General features: G+C 44.9%; 2 protein-coding genes across 5 annotated transcripts in view; one reads left to right on the top strand and one right to left on the bottom strand.

The window, feature by feature from the left end:
* The window catches only part of DZIP1 (DAZ interacting zinc finger protein 1), a 32216-nt gene extending 31581 nt beyond the window's left edge, over nucleotides 1-635 (bottom strand). For both annotated transcript variants that reach the window (XM_066622032.1, XM_066622031.1), the window contains exon 1: nucleotides 502-635. In XM_066622032.1, the coding sequence (XP_066478129.1) occupies nucleotides 502-552 (51 nt within the window). In that variant the 5' untranslated portion in view covers nucleotides 553-635. The remainder of the gene's footprint in view (nucleotides 1-501) is intronic.
* A 654-nt stretch (nucleotides 636-1289) lies between these two features.
* Nucleotides 1290-19793, top strand: part of DNAJC3 (DnaJ heat shock protein family (Hsp40) member C3) — a 57441-nt gene continuing 38937 nt past the window's right edge. Inside the window, exons 1-3 of one of the 3 annotated variants that reach the window (XM_066622036.1) lie at nucleotides 1290-1369; nucleotides 2117-2265; nucleotides 17680-17790. In XM_066622036.1, the coding sequence (XP_066478133.1) occupies nucleotides 17724-17790 (67 nt within the window). In that variant the 5' untranslated portion in view covers nucleotides 1290-1369; nucleotides 2117-2265; nucleotides 17680-17723. Of the gene's footprint in view, nucleotides 1370-2116; nucleotides 2266-11217; nucleotides 11344-11466; nucleotides 11550-17679; nucleotides 17791-19793 lie in introns of those variants that run through there. The other 2 variants (XM_066622034.1, XM_066622035.1) reach the window with 2 other exon arrangements.

A 19793-nucleotide genomic window follows, 5' to 3' on the forward strand; every position in this document is an offset into this window, starting at 1 on the left:
TCCTGTGCATATCTACCCAGAAGTGAGTTCCATTGTGTTCAATCAGTGGAATGCACTCCAAGGAAGAGTGCACAGGATTGCAGCCTTGCTTTCTCTCACATGTATTTCTGCTGCTTCGATTACTGGTGCCCATAATTTTTATTGTGCATCTGACTATTTTTAGGTATGTTTCTATGTGCTTCTATATTGTTTTCAAGATGTTCTGACAGTTGCCTTGGAGCCTGTAAATCAAAACTTGATTTCTAACCATATTCATAATAAATGAAAACAATTTAGTGTCTTAGAACCCAAGCCTATGCATGACTACTAAGTCCCATTACAGTCCATGGGGTTTACTCCCAGGCAAGTGTGGATAGGACTGCAGCCTGAGAGCCCAACCTATGCCAGTCTACTCAGAGGTAAGCCCACGGGCTCGCTCCCGGGCAAGTGTGGACAGGACTGCAGCCTTCACCCGGAATGCGGGCTGCGAGTGCGCTCGAAGGCCTCCAGCGCCCCTCCTACCTGGTGGTGGGAGGCCCCAGCCTGGAGCATCATCTGCTGGGTGGCGATCATCCTCTTGCGGCGCCTGCACTCCTCCTTGAGCAGCCGGAGCTCCTGGGCTCCGCGGGCCGCGTCCTTGGCCAGCTGGTCGCGGTGGGCGTCGGCGGCGCGGAGGAGCTCCTGGCAGGCGCGGAGCTGGGCGCCGAGGTAGTCCTGCGAGTGCAGCAGGTACTCGAGGCTGAGCTGCGCCAGGCGCAGCAGCTTGAGCAGGAGCGCGTCGGCGGGCGCCTGGCAGTGCGGGCAGCGCTCGCGCTCGGCGGAGCAGAAGGTGACGTGGCCCAGGTGCTCCTGCAGCGCCGCCACGTCCACCTCGGCCGCCACCCGCTCCACGTCCACGGCGCTCAGCCGCCGCCAGTCCGGGGCTTCGTGTCGGGCCCGGAACTGGAACGGCGGCAGCGCCGCGGGCACCGTGGCTGCCGCCACCGCGGCCATGGCAGCGAGGCGGGCGGGGGCAGCACCGGAGGCCGCTCAGACGGCGCCCAGGGCGAAGCGGGCCCGGCCGCCCTCCCCGCGCCGCCTCGCATGCCCCTGCGCGGGGCCAGTCTCCTTCCGATGGCTCTTCTCGGCCGGGCCGCCTGCGCGCTGGCGCGCCAGTGCTCCCTGCGCCGCGCGTCTCCGCTGCTCCTATGGCAACCAGGACCACCGCGGCTTCCGGGCCTACTGGAGCAGGGGAGCCCCTCCCTCCGCACAAGGCAGCGCGGGAGGGTGGCAGGCCGGGCCCTCCCGCCTCTGGGCTCCCTCGGCCGCCCGCAGGCACAGACCCTTCCCCCGCACGACTGGCCAAGCCTGCAGTCCTGGCCACACCTGGGAGGAAGCCCCATTGACTACGGTGGGTCTTACTTCTGGGGAGACATGCTTAGGACTGGGCTCCGGGGCTGCAATCCTCTCCACACTGACCTGGGAGTAAGCCCCATTGATTACAGTGGGACTTTCTTCTGGGGAGACATGCATAGGACTGGGCTCCGGAGCTGCAATCCTCTCCACACTGACCTGGGAGTAAGCCCCATTGATTACAGTGGGACTTTCTTCTGGGGAGACATGCATAGGACTGGGCTCCGGAGCTGCAATCCTCTCCACACTGACCTGGGAGTAAGCCCCATTGATTACAGTGGGACTTTCTTCTGGGGAGACATGCATAGGACTGGGCTCCGGAGCTGCAATCCTCTCCACACTGACCTAGGAGTAAGCCCCATTGACTACAATGGGACTTTCTTCTGGGGAGACATGCATAGGACAGGCTTCCAACAGATTGTCGCTCTAAAAAAGTGGGTCTGGGTGCTAAAGAGTTTGAGAACCACTGGATTAGATTATTAACCAGCACCTTTATCAATATGGATTGGGGCATTTCATTCTGAGCTATCCATATGTACAATCAAGTTATTGACATCTTTTGAGGTGTACTGCTACCTAATAGAACTGGTGGTGATGGTGATGATGATTTCGACAATCTGACTTGGGGGGAATGGAGCATACTGGACAATCCTTTGGGGAGTCTGTAATAGTAAAAAAGTTAAGAACCCCTGGTCAAGTGCGTAGGCAAGAAAGCTCACCCGTCTTTTTATGAACAACTTTCCAGCAGTAGGAAGAAGACTCCCCCTGCTGGCCACTATGCACCAACGCCCGCACTTTAAGGATAAGAAGATGTGCAAGTGTCCTGGAGCAGGAGGCAGGTGAGGAGCCTATGGGTGGTCTCCCTTTCTTCTTCATCAACAGCCTTCCTGCCAGGTAATTTCGCCAGCAACAGCAGGAAGAAGTGCACAGGAGAGAGACAACAGCACTCTCTTCCTGTTAGTGTTTCCCATTCTCTAACATGTGCTGGATCAGGGAAAAGCTGGATCCAGGATTCTTCCAAGCAGCCTTCCCATGAAGGAAGGAGGGTGTGTTGCAGGGAGGTGCAGTGGGTGGGGAGGCAGGTGAGGCAGTGCCTTCCCACCAGAGTCCTTTGAAAAACGAAGCTGCAGTGAGTTGAGAGTGCTTGAGCACCTCCCATGGCAGCATCACTTTCAAAGGACTCTGATGGGGAGGCACTGCCTCCCCGTGAACCACATGTCCCTGTCTCTGGTGCATTGCCTTGCAATGGAGCTGCACATTCTCCACTTACTTCCTGCTCTTTCACCCCATCTCCAAAAACACTGGATTTTCCCATAGATCTGCACCAACCAAACCAGCCCCCTTTCTCAGGGTGACCAAATGTCCTCTTTCCAGGACATATCCTCTTTTTTAGACTTATACCCTGGAAAAGAATTTAAATGTCCTCCTTTTCCCTGTAAGTGGGCCCCTGCAGGCAGCACATAGCCTTCTTGTAATAAATTATATGTAATATAGTTTTAATAAGTAATATAGTGTTTAAATTAACATGTAATCGTGTTTTTTGATTGTATTTTGTCATGTCCTACGTTTTTCTTGGATGTCCTGCATTTTGGGGTGCCTTGCCTTCTTCTGCAGTTATGACATCTGGTCACCCTGCCCTTTCTTGATTCGTTCCTCCTTTCCCTACTTTCTCCTCAACTGACTGTACTATCCACAATGAGACAGGGTGAGCGGAGAGGCGAAGAAGGGACAGGCTGTTAGTGATATACTATTTCCTGGGTTACTTTGGGATCCCAACTTGCAAGGCATGCAAGAATTCTAATACTGTTTGTACCTAAAGTAATCATTTAAAATAAAGGCCTTTGTTATTTTTGAAGGAAGATAAGTTAGAATTTTACAGCTGCCTCTTTCAGGATGGTGGATAGATGATGCCCCAAGGATATGGGTCATAGGGCCTAGAATGGTGCTGATGACTTTGAATAGTACTGAACCAGGTTCAAATTTGTGCTGATGTAATTGAATGACTGTGACTCAACTTAGGAACCATCAAAGAGACACTCATGTTCTGCAATAACTGAATTTTCTGCATGTGTCAATTTTTTCCCCATCATCTCAAGAACTTGAGCAAATTACCCTAGCAATCTCAATCACCTCATCTCAATCACCATAGCAAATTAAGTAATTAATGTTGGAGACCAAAAAACTAAAGTGCTATTTGGAGAAGGTGCAAAATGACTGCAGAAAGCAGTGGCATTTCTGGAGGGGGGCAAAGCAGTAAGTTTCTTAGGTACCAGGACACATGTGTAAAGCAGCCCCTCACATCAGCTTCTATGTCAGTTGAGGCTGTGAAAGCAAAGTGGAGGTGTCTCCCCAGCTTTGCTCTCACCTTCCTGAATGGCTTGGAAGCCAAGGGGGAGCAAAGGGGGAGGGCTTGGGAGCCAAGGGGGATGCTTTATATGTGCATCCTAGCACCTGAAGAAAATTACTGCTTTGTCCCTCCTCCAGGAATACCACTGGCAGAAAGTACCACTGTAAATTTCAAGGGTGCCCAAAGGAAATAAAGAATAACTTAATTTCCTGCTTAGAAAAAGCATTGCAGAAATATTTAGAATTGGACTGTGAAAGGATGATTGGCATGAAAATGGCAGTGCAAGTTGAGGCCAGGCCTCCAAAATGGATTAAATAAACCATGGGGATCTGATGCCTACTTTTATTTGTTTCAGAATCAAAGAGGGAATACAACACTACTAAGAATCTAACAAGGGAAAAAATTGCTGCTAGATGGGGATGAAATCCTAGTTTTAAAGATGTTAATAGTTCTTTTGAACAAAGTTCATGGACGAGTTTAGATTTGTTCCTCAGACACTGAAGAAAAAGGCAATAAGTAGAACCAGGAGTTCCATTTAAATTAAATGTGTATATCAAATAAAAATGGATTACTGTGAGAAGTTTGGTAAATGAAACTAAACAATTTTTGGAGGTTATTGAGGCTTTCAAACAGACTGCTACATTATAATAGTATGCCATTTGACATTAAGTGCGAAAGGATTAAACTCAAAGCATAGAACGCCTTCATATTAAAGGCAAGAGTGCTGTTTCTTACAAGAGACTCGTGTAAAAAATGGAAAGTGGTCTGTTCCCCCCAGAACTTTTGAAAATACAGTAGAACCTCCAAAGTTGACCACTTCTCTATAATGACCACCTCCTTAAGTTGTCCTCATTTTCACTGTATGAACAGACACTGCATATACACTATGGCAGTCCAACTGCTCTATATTGACCACCTCCGCAAGTTGTATCTTGACCACTTCGACCATTGCACAGAGTATTAATTAACCCTCCGTAAGTTGCTTGTACATAGTGAAGCCACTGTCCTTTCACTTTGGTTCCCATCACCAGTGCATTACTTTACACTTATATTGAAATACAACTGCTATTTTGCTGTCTATTCTCTCAGTTTGGAGAAATCCTTCTGGAGCATTTCACAATCCCTTCTGGTCTTCACCACTCAGAAGAGTTTAGCGTCATCCACAAACTTGTCCACCTCCCTGCTTATCCCTGTTTCCTGATCATTTATGAAGATGTTGAAAAGCACCAGTCCCAGGACAGATCCTTGAGGCACTCCACTTTCCACCTCTCTTCACTTTTTTTGTCAATTGTCCATTGACACCCACTCTGTTTCCTGGACTTCAACCAGTTCCCAGTCCATGAGAGGATCTGCCTTCTTATTCCCTGACTTTGGAGTTTTCTCAACAGCTTTTAATGAGGGACCGTATCAAACACCTTCTGGCATTTAGTGAATCTGAGGAGACCCAGTGGAGGCCAGGCAGTCTAGGTGTTTTTTTTTTTTTCTTTTAGCTGTTGGTGGCTATGTAACATGCTACCAGCTAGCAAGGGATAGCATTAGTCTGCCTGTGTGCCATGAAACAAGGTATTTTTTTTAACTTACAATTTTTTAAGCTTATGAATTTTCAGGGGTTTTTTTTAAACACTGATTGTGGGCTATTTATTCTCTGTCTCTTGATATAGATATAAATAGTAAGCTGTTCTGCCAGATTCCAAGGCCAAGCTCTGCCTGGAGAATTATGCCCACTTTATTAGCTCCCCTTTTTTCCTCAAAAATGACCCTGGTTCTGCCCTGCAGTACTACTAGACCCCACCATCAAGGTAGCTCACCTGTTTAACCTACAGAGGTCCTCCTTCCTGCCAGCAGCCTCCTGCCACTACAGCAGCCCCTTGGTCATCAGCAGGTCTTGGGCACAAAACACCAGTCTTAGTGTCTCCAGCAGTTTCTGCTCCAGCATCTTCTAAAGTCCATTCACAAATCAATTCCTCAGTCCATTAATCCAGTCTGTCCTTTCTCAAGCTTTCCTCCTGCTACACACACCAAACTTTCCTTTTTATGCCTGAGGGCCCTATTGCCTTCAAGTGGCTGCAGATGTGCAGCACACCCTCTGCTGAATGCCCAGGCTTTAACCCTTAAAGGGGCTACTGCTGACACCACATCCCACCTCCTTGAGAGATCTTCTGTGATTCTAGTACATAAGCATCACAAGAGGATCAATTCTCATTGATATTTGCAATAAAACTTTTTAAAAACCCAATCTAAATAATAACTTGGCCTTGCATTTGTTGTCCTGGGAGCTAAACATGATAATATTTAAATGCCTTTTTTCCCTTATGTTGATCACCTCCCTATGTTGACCAATTTCCTCCAGGCCCTTGGGTGGTCAACTTAAAGAGGTTCGGTTGTAAGGGTTTTTGCAGCTGGTGGTGGGGCAGCCCAGTCCTAACTGAGGGCCAAATCCTATCCAAATTTCCAGCACTGGTGCAGCTGCAATGCAGACCTAAGACAAGGGAACAAATGTTCCCATACCTTGTGGAGGCCTCCTTTACTCTCCCACTACAGGGTGCAGCATGGATTCCATTGGCATGGCTATATCAGGGCTGTAAAGTTGAATAGGATTTGGTCCTAAGGCTGCAATCCTAGCCACACTTACCTGGGAATAAGCTGCATCAACTACAATGGAACTTACTTCTGAGCAGACATGCATAGGATTGGGTTCTAAATTCCCCTGTGGTGATGCAGTAGTGCCTGTGCGGACTGTACAATATTGAGATTTTCTTTTTAATAAACACTATCACCACTCAAAAGGAGAAAAAGTAAAGTATCTACCCGAGTTACCCATTAATATTTTAAAGCAACTTGCTACACTCATAATTGCAGTCCCAAGAAGGAGGATGATTTCTTTTTTCCCAGGAGCAAGGAAGGATGGCTGCTCTGCTGGTAGCAGGGGAAAATAAAGGACACATGCAGGTCCTTAACATATCTAACTGTTATACCACAGCCTGAATTAACATTTCACCAGGGATAGGAACTCAACTCAGGTGATTCAAGTCTGAGTTGCGAAAATCAGTGTTTTTCACTGACTCGTGTACACTCGAATCACACATTTGGAAGACTTGGCAAAACACTTGAGTCAAGGACCCCCTGACTTACTCATCCCCACGAATGCAGACTCAAGTCTGCCTGTGTGTGGGTTTGCTTGCTTACTGTTTTGGCAGTGTGAAAAACCTTGTGGGGCCATCATTCAGACTGGGATGTTCCTGCCAGGAGGCAAGGAAGGGTTAATGTTTTGCTTTTGCAATGAATAGGGGGTGGGAGCAGGCTCTTTTGCTGATCTCTGAAAGAAGGGATGATCATTGGACAAAGGATGGGTGGTCAGATATTTTCTTTGGCTGTGATAGGGCAGGAGAAGGAGCCCAAGGGGATTCTTGCCTTGGGTTTGGCTGGAGAAGGGGTGGTTCATAGTGATCACTCTTGCCAACCACATGGCTTCCTTATTACTTGGGAGGAGAGAGTTTCATTGAACAACTAGTGCAAATGGAACGACTTCTGAGTAGAACTGTAAAGGATTGGGTCATACTGGTAAGCCTTGCGTGACCTCTCTCTTTCCACTTCTGTCCCTACTCTCAATAAGTCCACCCCACCCCCTCCTGCCCTGTTTACAGATTGAATGGGGCAGCAGGGGAGTGTTTAAAGGGAACTCAGACACATGCACACACATGCCAGCAACAGCCCCAGTTTTTTCCATGCCTGTCACATGTATCGAAAAGAGTGGTTCTCACTCCTTTAACACCAGGACCCACTTTTTAGAATGAAAATCTGTCAGGACCCATTGGAAGTAGCATTATCAAGCAGGAACATTTTTCACAATCCTAGGCTGCAATCCCACCCACATTTACCCAGGAATAAGTCCCATTTACTAACATTGTTAAACGTATCTTTATAGTAGCCTGCTAAACATACAGATCTGTGATTTCCCCAAATGCAGTCACTTACCATGGTAGCATCAAGTCTAATATATTAAAAATAAAGTATTGAAATGAATGGGGACCTACCTGAAATTGGCTCATGACCCACCTACTGGGTCTTGACTCAGAGTTTAAGAAACACTGTTGTAGACTGATATAGAAAATAGCAGTAGCACCTTCCTACCCTTCTTAGACACTCATACACCTGCTTTTCCACCCTTTTAACTAAGGGTAGAGCTACCATAGATACTCACATATAGTGTGAAATTTTTGCCAAGCTCCAGTGTGAATTTGGCAATTTCACATATAGTGTGAAATTTGAATCAAGCTCCAATTCTCACTTCGCCTTATCTCCGGGTCAATCAGAGGGCAGAGCCTTTCAACTCTCAGAAAGAAAACGTTTCTTTCTCAGCTCTGAAAAGTTTGTTTCTCTGCTCAGCTCAGGCAGGCACCTAGTCAGTTGCTATAGTAATTTTCCTGGGACATTCCAGCTAAAGTTAAGCTTTTATTCTTCTTCCTTCTGCTGCATCCTGGTTCTGCTTTACAAATGCTTGCCAGGCAGGTATGTTTTTTGAAACACCAGGATGGGACCCTCCTTCCCAGGCTACAATTCAGTGTACCATTACTTAAGAATAACATCCATGGAAAGCAGTGGGTCTACTTCTGAGTAAAAAGGGTTGCAACTATATGCAGCTCATCTCTCTGCTGTGAACTGAATTGCACACTGTTATGTGTTATGGGTTGTATGTTGTATGTAGAGCTTTGGGCTTAAAGGTGGATTTGATTCCTGGATCTCCTGCAGTGGTTCCTAACCTTTTTCACTTGCATATCCCTTGGCAGCCCATTTCCATAAATTGTACCCTTCCTATTAGCAAAATGTTTGTAATTAATAATACAAGCCCTCATCTCCTCTACATGAAAGCCCAGACTTCACATTTTCTCTTTTTATCTGTTTGAAGAACTGAAGACTCTGCCTTTGCACTGTTTTGCACCAGAAGTGTGCTGAGAAATTCTGGGTGATTGATCACTTTCCATATTATGTTTCAGCTTTTTTACTGTGCTGGTTTTCAATCACTGGTTCATAGATGAATTGATGACCAGAAACTAGCTATTGGTGGGGCTTTCACAGCCAACTAGCTACCTCCCTTCCTGCCTTGCAAGGCATTCTGGAGCATGACCTGCTTTTTTCTGCCATTATTGCATTCTTTTTCAAGTATCCCTAAAGATCCTGTTGAGTGTCCCTGGGACTGCATGAATATCAGGTTGGGAACCACTGTTTTACTGGTATGTAGTTTACAGTGCACTTGCTCTGATAGTGTTTACAAAAAGGTGGTGAAGGCCAGAATTTAAAAAAGAATAAAAATGTATCTTATGATCTTTTGCTATGTTTTTAATAAATTAGAGACTACAGTTCTTAGGTAACAATTAGTGGTAGGTTTTTTTTTTCAGGATCTGGCCTTGGGTAAAATCAGACAAAAGTGTAGTCAGACAACCCCCTAAGTTTAACCCCCAACTTATCAGAGGGTCATAGAAAATTCCATGATTGTTGGCTCAAAACCTGCCCTTGGCTTATGTGTGTGATCAACTTATAGGGGAGTATATGCAGTGATTTGCAGAGAGCAGGGAAGTTTGGCTTTTCCTATTTTTTTTACCAGTTCAAGGGGTGTGTCTGAAACAACCTAAAACTTTAGTCAGTGGAAAGGGGGGGGGGCTTTAGCCTCCACTATCTTCTGACAGTGATTGCCCAATCCACTAATAGTTTTAAAGAAAACTTCAATTTTGTGCCCCCCCCACCATGCACACAAAAACATAAAATGGAAGGTCCAAACGTATGACAGCCCAATCGTATGCATGTCTACTCAGAAGTAAGTCCCATTAGAGTCAATGGGGCTTACTCTCAGGAAAGTGTGGATAGGATTGGGCTGTGAGTTCTCTGTAATATGTAGTTTGACCCTGAAGAAAGGAAGGGAGATCAGAACTGCAGGTGAGGAATAAAAGCATGCCACACTTTCATTAACTAGGCTCCCAGGATTTATTCAGGCAGGGTGCAACTGAATAAGGGCCCAAGCCTATCCAACTTTCCTCCTCCAGTGTTACCACAATGCAGGTAAGGAAACACATTTCCATAAGAAGGCCCCAGTGACTACACCTCCACCACAGGCTGCAGCACACATCCCACTGCCACAACTGCCCCAGCACTGGAAAATTGGATAGGATTGGGCACCAACTTAGGTTTCCCAAAGTTGTATCACATGCCTTATTGACTCTCACAGTCATTATGTAATTTTATCTTGGCTCTGAAGCCATCACTGTTTTTATATTATTCATGCCCTGCATTTGAAGCTCCACCTAAACATGTGGTTGTCTCACCCAGCAAGAAAGGCTAGCCAGGGCACTGACAACACTTGTTTGATATATTGTACCCAACATGTTTTCAGGTGTAATTCATTTATTTTAATGTACAGTATGTGGTAAATACAAAGATAAGGTTTAAAATAAGTTACATGACATTCTGATATGAATCTGGTAATTGTTCTTTGAAATAACAATAAGGTTTTAAATAGGATTTGTATGAATAATTAATTCCTTTTGAGATTGTCATGTACTTTGGCTCTGATCCAGGTAATTAGGCTCAATTCTAAGTACACCTGGGCAATAATTTATTTAGTTCAGCCTTGCAGGATTTACTTCTGAGTAAATATGCATGGGATTGTGCTGTAAGCCTCCTTGAAATTAATTCACCTCAGGAATTCCTAACTTGTCCCATTGATTTCAGTACGACTTTGAGTGACACAGTATTTCGTGTTACTAATATCCATGTTGCATCATCTTTTTTTACAAAGACTTTTTTTACATCATCAACTATACAAAGTTTTTACTTTGAACATTGATGCTTGAAAAACAGGATGGTGTAGCTGAAGCTCAAGTTAAATACGTCACTTCACTTGTGTTTTGTTTTTGGTTGGGGGGAAGCTTCAAAAAATACTTGGGCAGCAATCTTATCCACACTTTCCTGGGGGTAAGCCCCACTGACTACAGTGGGAGTTACTTCTGAGTAGACAGGCATAGGATAGGGCACTCAGGCTACAATCCTGTCCACACTTTCCTGGGAGTAAGTCCCACTGACTACAGTGGGAGTTACTTCTGAGTAGACAGGCATAGGATGTGGCTCTGAGGCTACAATCCTGTGAGTAAGCCCCATTGACTACAGTGGGACTTACTTCTGAGTAGACAGGCATGGGCTTGGGCTCTCAGTCATTTTCCCACTCGTTCATCGCCTTGCATGGAGCTGTGATTGGCAAAGGTGTCAACGAGGCGCTTCCCTGGAGCCAAGAGTGAGGGCACCATTGCGTCAGCTGTGGCTTCAGTGCTCCACAGCACGCATTCTCTGGCAGCAAGGGGCGGGGCCTGTTGACAGCCACCTCTCCTGCTCTCCACGTTACCCTAGCAAGGGGTGGGACGGGGTGGTGGCGCAGCCAATCAGAGGCCCCCACGACCCACCCCAGGGAACCAGGCTTTAGAATGTTGAGAGTTTGAGAGTTCGGAGTTGAACTAGTGAGACGGTCGGGCGCACGTGGGGGCCGAGTGGAGCAGTCATGGTGTCTCCCCGCGCCTGTGTCCACAAGCTGGGCTCTGCGCTGCCTTTGCTGTTGGTCTTGTGGGACCTCCACTATGAGGGTGAGGAGGAAGCGCTGCTGGGCAAGAGGGAAGAGGTGGGGCAGGCATTTGCTCTCGGGGGAATCGAGTGCCTGGGAGAGGAGGAGGCAGGTCTGGTGACCAGGAAGTCATGCCAGCCTGGGAAAGGCAACGCTGGATCTGTTTGTGCTGGTGGTGGTCGGAGTTGGGGCCAGGGCAAACGTCCCCCTTTACAGTGAACTGAGAAGGTGAAGGGGCTTTTGTGGGTACTTACTGCGGGGTAACAAGAGTTAGGGCACTGCTGGCAGTCTTTGGAAAAGCAAGGGTTAGGGGGGGAGACTACAAGTCTATCCACACTTACCTAGGAGTAAGACCTATTGACTATAATGAGACTTACTTCTGAGTAGACGTGCATAGGATTGGGCTCCAAGGCTGCAATCCTATCCATTTACCTGGGAGTAAGCCCCATTGACTGTAATGAGACTTAGTAGACCTGCATAGGATTGGGTTCCAAGGCTAGAATCCTATCCACACTTACCTGGGAGTAAAGCCCATTGACTGTAAAGATACTTCTGAGTAGATGTGCACAGGATTGGACTCAGTGTTGCCTTGGTAGTGGAATTGGGGGTATCAGAATCTTGGAGCATTTATGAACTCTGCCTGAGCAGTGATGTTTGATGGAGCTGAAAGGGCTTGGGAAGTGAGTGGGGTGGGATGAGAAAATGAGAATTCTTTTACATATATATGCTACCCCTTGAGAGAAGGTTCAAAAATATGCCAGTACAGTAGGTATTCTTATGACTTATGTTTGTCAGTTCTTCTGGAAGACGGATATAGTTGGGGCATTTGTTCCCAGCCTCTGTGGCTGAAAGAGTGCCTGACCAGGAAGTGTTCAGTTAAAATGTCACATCTGTTTCACCTAAAGCTAATGGAATTAGTCAGGCCACAGTTCCTGCAGCCTCAGCTCCCCTGTCTGCAATAGAAAAGTAAGGAAACTGATCTACCTCACAGGGGTGTTATTTGCATTACTGCAAGAATATCTGTAAAGTGTTTTGGGAGCTTGGGGGAAGCATAATATAAATAATAAAATGAGATTGTGCACTTGCTGTGCAGTTCCAGGGTATTGTAGTTGAAAATGTGACTTGGTGTGTTAATACAGCACTAATTTTTTTTTTGAGGTTGCAGTCGCACAGGGATAGAACTGTGCTTTGTTCTGATCATGCTGCTGTACTGTGTCCTAAGCACCTTTGCAGTGCAATCCTGTGCATGTTTACTCAGAAGTCAGTTCTGTAGATTCTAGTAGGGGGTCTCTCTCAGGTAAGTGCGCAAAGGATTGCAGCCTTAATTGGACATAAACTTGGTTGAAATCAGTGGGATGCTTCCAAAGTGTATTATTTAAATTTTTGAAATAAACACGTCATCCAGCCTGTCGGAGCTTTACCTTTTCAAACTGTAGGATGAGATGTATGTTTAAACTTTTCTCCGCCTAAGAAGCATCTTGAATGTAGAAAATTTGCCCATCAGAGAGACAACTAACCCAGAACCTTTCTCCTTGCTATGCTAACTTTTTTAGCATAGGGAAGTTTTCTGAAAAACAGACACAGGGTAGCATGTAAGCCAGAAATTTCGCAACACAGGTCTAAAATGGTATCTTGATAGTGCTGCCATATGTGGTTATTCGGAATACATTTAATAGGTATATGTATAAAAGTGCAATTTTGAAGTTTGTGATTTACCTTTGACGTCTGCATGCACGCACACTTATATATAATTTCTGGCTACATAAATACTGACTCTGGTTTTACAAGATAAAGTTGAATTCTTTATAGCGCACTTATCTCAAGTAATAGAGTCTTGTACAGCCTTCATAGGCACTTGTGCAACTTTGCTTTCAGTTTTTCTCTTAATAACACCCGGATAACCACACTTCATATTTTTTGAGGGCATGCATGAGGTAAGAAGAGATTGCGCAGATATAATGTAATTTGGCCTCCAGAGTTTTTATTGTCAGTGATGATGCGTGAAATGGGGAAGAAAATCATCATATTGGCTGTCAGAGCTCAGTGAGTCTGTGGAACATTTAGAGGAAAAAGTTATTTGTACATGAAAATGGCAACTTTGATTTGGAAATTGGTGCAGGACCCCCTCCCAGCACTCTTCTCGGCTGCTCCTACTCTTTTTAAATGTAACTTGATAGCAAGTACATGGAGGTGTATTTGTTGCCATTGTTGCCCCACTGAAAACACAGTATGTCTGTTTGAGGATTGCAGCCAAATGAATTAATACTTCTTGTGACTCCTGAGGCCATTTTGTGATCTGAGGGACTGAACATTATGGATTAACATTAAGAAGAGAAACTGTATAGGCTTGATATAGAATGCAAATTCTGAAAAATACCTATTTTGTTTTTTCATTTATTCTGAAGATTGATGCTTGGCTTGTGCATGCATGCATGTTACTTTTCTCTACATTTAGTAACTGTTCAGTTGATAACTTGCAGCTGAATGGGTGTTTTGATTCAGCTGAAAAATGATGGGTTGGTTCAGACAATACATCTCAGCTGGGTCACCTACTATGTGATTAGGGATGGAATTGCTCACATCCTTCTCGCTCGACTGGTTGCACCTTTCCCCGGTCCTAATTGTGTGAGAGAGATGGTTTTTCTGAACCCCCCCCCCCCATTCAGTCTAGATGTTACTTTAAAGCAGGGGTGCTCACACTTTTTTGGCTTGAGAGCTACTTTGAAACCCAGCAAGGCCCGGAGATCTACCAGGGGGGAAGGAAGCGTCTGACAGACATCCCCTTTAATGTATGGAGCCCCTGCTGGAGTCTAGTCAGTTTGGTTGCTGCATGCCTGAAGAGCAGCTAAAGTGTCAGTTTCAGTGTCAGTTTAGTGTCAGCTAAATATGTCAGTTTCCTCTAGTCACTAGACGAAACTGACATATTAACAGTTTGGAGAGACAGGACTCCGCGATCTACTCATTTTGCCTCGTGATCTACCGGTAGATCGCGATCCACCTATTGAGCATCCCTGCTTTAAAGTATCTGGATCATGCCTAGGCAAATAGGAGCAAGCTGGAGAAGCAAGGCATGTGCTATCCCATCCTTAATTGTGTATTAGGTGGGCTGTCTCAGTTGGTAATTGCTCAAACCAGCCTATTGTGTTTGAATGTTATCAGAGTTGTATCTACTGTTATATCTATGTTGATGACCCATTCTCTACACACACAAGTACTCCTTGGATGATGCAATCATGCCTGTGCATGCTCTGCACCAGTCCCCAATATGAGCAGTTGCATGAACTATCTATGTACAGTGCTAATAGTGAAGTGAGTTGCTTGAGTGTTTGTCAGATTGCAGGTAAAAGCCACAGACAAGGTAGTGGCATCTCTGTACCCTCCCAGCGTATGAAATGCACATAAATTTGTGCATTAAAAGTAAAGGTAAAAAGTCCAATGTATAGCCCAGTCCAGATTGAGCATGTTCAGTGGCATTCCAGAATCGTGTTGAGCATCTGTTTGGGGAGGGGGGAATTGACTGTGTAGCCCTTTTAATAGCAGTGAACATTAAGCCGTTCTATATCTTATATGTGATGGTTCCTGTTCAGGACTAGATTAATAGCATTTTTCTTTGCACACTTTTTTTTTGCAGGACAATGATCTGAAGTGAGTCAGTTTGTTTGTTCTCAGCATGTTACAATTTTAACTGTGTGTAGGCTGTGCCCACCTTTATTTCTGTATACTATTTAAAGCATTCACATTATCAGTACAAGTTACTTAGATGTCTATGACAAATGCTTTCAATCCATGTTAGGTCTGTGCTGTTTATTCACCATGGTTTATTCCTCTTGCTATTTGTGTAATTTTACCATATGCAGGGCGTCTCAAAAAATGTGCAAACATTTTAGCGAGCTCTAATTCATGCCTAGTCCATTGTAGAAAACCTGCAACGCTCAAATGTCTAAGGAAACAATTGAAGAGATGTGTGGAACCATCCCAGCACACGTGTGTACAGACACCAATGGAGAACACTTTGAGCACTTGGGCACACTAAGGGCCCTGTCCTAAAGTGGGCCAGTGCTGGTGCTGAACTCCTGGTCTAGCCATTGAAACATGCCATAGGACAGATCCACAACACCCTGTGCAGAGTCAGAACCAGCCCAGCACCAGTTGGTGCTGAGCCCAGCATCAGCCAGACACCTCCTGGAGCTAGGTAAGAGCTCCAGGCAGAGGTGAGAACCTTGGGGGTGGGGAGCAAAAATAGCTGGTGCAGAAATTGAGAAACCCTTTTACAGAGCTTGGAACTTCCCTTGAGGAGACCTCCAGTGGCCTTGGTGATGTGCTGGGTGCAGTGATAGCCATTTGGCACTGCTGCACCCAGCAGAGCTGCTGGCTTTAGGATTGAGTTGTAACTGAATCAGGTGACTGCTTCTTTGTACACCATAAGCAGTACAGGTGTGCACCACTTAAGGATGGGATATGTTCTCAGATACCTGTCCTTATGTCACTAGGTCATTATTTGAACATTCAACCTTGTCTAGTGCCTGTGTAAATAGACACTTCCTGCCAGACACTCACTGCTCAGGCTACTGGAGATTGCCTTATTAAAGGCCTTTCTTTGTGTTAAGAGCTCTTTGTTGTTTAAACAGGCACTCTACTACAGGCTATGGGGGACCTCTTCATTAAGAGCCTCTTTGTTGGGCTTTGATCACCCTCATATGTGGTTCATCGTTAGGCCGAAGCATGCCTTTATATGTGTGAATTATAGTATATATATGAATTATAACATAATAAATGTGCTATAAATTGTGTGTCTCAATAAAATGAGACGTGTAAAATAGAAGTGTTTTGCAGTAAACACTCAAAATCTGTTAGAACTAATAAAATCGTGAAGCTCTTGAACATCTTTAGGGTTTCCCGTTCCAATTCTTGTTCTAATTAGTGAGAATTAGAAAATGCTGACCAAAACACTTGATGCTTTTGCTTTCTGACTAGTTAGAACTTGAATCTTTGGAGCTTTGTGTTCTCACTGATTAGAACGTAACTCTGAAGATGCTTAGGACTTTTTTTTATTGTTACTAGTTGGAATGTGCAGTGACGTATTTTGGGTTTTTATGGTAACATATATAAACAACAAAAAGTTTGTTGGTGTTTCATATTTTTTTCTGTGGTGTCTCAGTATTGACACCTACTTTAATTTTGGATGAATTTTTAGTAAAAAAAAACAAAACCAAACTAATAAGATTATCAATTCATAATACATATAAGAACATTATGGTTAGTGTCTCCCCATACAACTCTGCCTACCTGCTTTGCTCAACAGTGGAGACTTTGTTCCACATTCTCCCTAGTACTGAGGCTCAAGGGGGAGCACAACTTCATGAGCACCCTGAACTCTGAAACCCACTTTCCCTGTGTACCTGTTTGGCCCCCTCTTTAGTTTGTTTTTATGAACTGTAAAGACTTTTCCATTCAAGCAGGCATTTGATTCGGTAAGTACCCTGTGTATATATATTTTTTAATTCCCTTGTTTCTCAGTTGATTTTGCTCTGTTTTTTTTTTTTGGTTCTTGAATTTGGGATTGTTTTTGTGGGCGTATGTTGATTTTATGACTGTTAAATATTATTGCAGTTGTGTATTTATTAATCTGATGTGATACTAGGATGACCTTTTTGGAGTCTGAACAGTGGGATAGAAATCCTTAGAAGGAATACGATAGTAGCGGCAGAAGCTACAGAGCTGCAACAGAATTATCATACACTGGGGGTTCGCTACCACAAGGTTGGAACCTTGGAGATGTTAGGAAGAGAGAACCTATTTCTGAGGCTGTGTTCCTTACATGTTTCACTAACAGATGTCAGGTACAAAGAGTTGGTGTTTTATCTGTGCTGAAAACTCACATGAACATCTGAAGATGCGTCCTGCTGAGTTAGACCACAGATCTATTTACCTCAGCATTGTCTGCTTTGACTGGCCAGCCTTTCTAAAATCTTTCCAAAGCCTTTCAAAAGACCAGGCAGAGGTCTTCTCAAGCTCGGAGTTTTTTAGGATGAGATGTGGGATCTCCTGGGTGTAAAACAAATGCTCTACTGCTATGTGAAATTTTGACACTCCCACCCCGAGTTCTGCTTTGTTGGCGTTACCTCTTCGCTTCTATTATTCATCAGGTTCTTCAAAGATTGAGGGTTGGAACACTGTTTCAAGCAATTCATTACTCTTGGGGGAGGGGGCAGCAAGCCAGATAAGGTCTGATTTTAATGTATCTGTTTCAGAGCTCAGTGCTCTGAGCTCATTTCGGTGTCAGCTAATACAAAAATCTCCTGCAAATGAAAGAATAAACAACTAATCCATTAATGTATATTTTTTTTGTTTCCTTCAGGAGCAGAATGTGGACTAAATGCAGAAGTAGAAAGAGAACTGGAAATGGGAAAGAAGCTGTTGGCAGCTGGACAGTTAGCAGATGCTTTGTCTCACTTTCATGCTGCCATAGGTGTGTATCCAAAGACCACTGACCTGCAGCTGACTTACGTTTTGATCTTTGTTACACAGTGGCACTCGGTGTGCTTTTTCTTCCTAGTGTAAGAGGCTGCTGGGCTCTACAGGACTACTATTCAGCAGCAAAAATTTCTTGTACTTTTGACCTTTGTGTACTATCTCTTTTACAGATAGCTAATATTTTTCACAGTATACAGAAAGCTGCCTCTTGCGTTATTCCTTTCAGTTCTGGATCACATGTGGATGTCATATGAACTAGCAGTCCATGATCGTGATTCATGTGTTCAAGTTACAGCCTTGTGCCTGTTCATCCAGTTAGCCTTTCTCTACCTTTTCCCTCCACTGTCTAAACTGGTATTGTGGGCTCCTTTGAGCAGAAGTCTGCAGTCGTGCCTCTTATCCACAGGGGTTCTATTCCAGGACCCCCTGTGGATATTTGAAATCCGTCTGCGGGATGCCCCCCTCCGCAAGCAAGGGGAGCTCTGCTTCGCTGGGCCTGGGGCTTCCCAGGGCTTCCCAAAGCCTTATAAGGCATTAAAAACATCACTTCGTTTCTCCGTAAAACTGGAAGTTACGTGTTCTGAGATCTGCAGTTCAGTCTGAACTCAGCAGAGTTGGGGCACTGATGTCTCTGGCCTCTGCTAGGCTCAGAAGCCCCTCTGGAGGCGAGGGGGTGCACAAGGGTGAGGGGCGTATGCTGGAGCTTGCCTCAGACCTGATCCCGGATAAGTGAATCCATGGATATGGGGGTCCCTCTATATTTTTTTATTATGTAATTCAAAAAAGCGATGTGTACATAGATGTATTTAAAGTAAGGTGGTATTTTTGTTCTCACGTAATTATAGGTAGGATGGCGGCCCAAGTGTCATAATTTGTAAATGTTTTTTTCGATTCTGTAAATGGGGAAAAAAGTAAACAGTGACAATGTTAGTGGTGGATACATATTTTCAGGTTTGGATACTAAAATTGTCAATACTGTAATGATTAATCTTGGTTGTAAATTGTGCTCAGAGTTGTGACTTGCTCCTACCTTCTAGATGCTGCAGGATTGTGGATGCGTACACTGTGGTGTATACCTGTATAGAGTCTCGCAGCCCAGTCCTAATGGGCTATTCCATTAATGTTATGGGCAATTAATGGGCAATTAATGTTCTGGCATCGAAGCCTGCCTTACGGCAGTCATAAGAGCCCTTCAGCAGTGCACAGAGCTTTCCTTCTCTGTTTGTATTTAGTCAGTTAGAATTAAGGGAAATTGCAGGTTTCCCTCCAAATCTATTTTAAAAGATTTTACAGGAAGGGAAGTTGGTTTGAAAGTTCCAGATAGCCAAGTAAAGCCAAGGAAGGAGCTAAGCAGCCTCAAATTGTATAAAGGGCAAGCTCCTAACCCTTAAGCTTGTGGGAAGTTGGAGCTGTAACACTGTTGAATCAAATTGCTGAACTGTTTGAGAGAGAAGTTGCTACTGAAGTGTCCTTTCGTTTCGTATGAAAGGTTGCACTCTCCCAACTTCAAGTGTGCCCTAAGTTATGGCGAACTGTCGGGCTAGCAGATGGTAAACAAGACTTGGGAGTTGAGAACTCAGAAGGAAGGGTCCTTAAAGCAGAAAGTGAAGCCCTGGTAGGCTGGTGGCTGTGGAAGAATGACTGGATAGGTTGGCATTGGGCGTCTCAGTATCTCAGGTCAGATAGATTACCTCTGGTTTGGGTCAGGCAATCCAGGAGGCCCTGTTGCTTTGGAGTAGCCATTTCATTGTGAGTATACTGTTTTAGGCCAGCGGTTCCCAAATTGTGAGTCTAGGACCCACCAGTGGGTTGTGACTCAATTTTTGTTGGGTTGTGAAACTGACAGGGCAGATTAGCCTATGTGCATCAAGGGTTAAACAAGTTGCTACTGGCGGGGCACTGCTGCCCAATCACCATTATAGTCATACCCCTTGGCATTTATAAATCAGGCAGCAGCCTCTAGGGCAGAGGTCTCCAAAGTGTAAGGTGTGACTTCCA

The sequence above is a fragment of the Tiliqua scincoides genome, chromosome 3 (genome assembly GCF_035046505.1).
Source record: "Tiliqua scincoides isolate rTilSci1 chromosome 3, rTilSci1.hap2, whole genome shotgun sequence".
NCBI classification, from domain to species: domain Eukaryota; kingdom Metazoa; phylum Chordata; class Lepidosauria; order Squamata; family Scincidae; genus Tiliqua; species Tiliqua scincoides.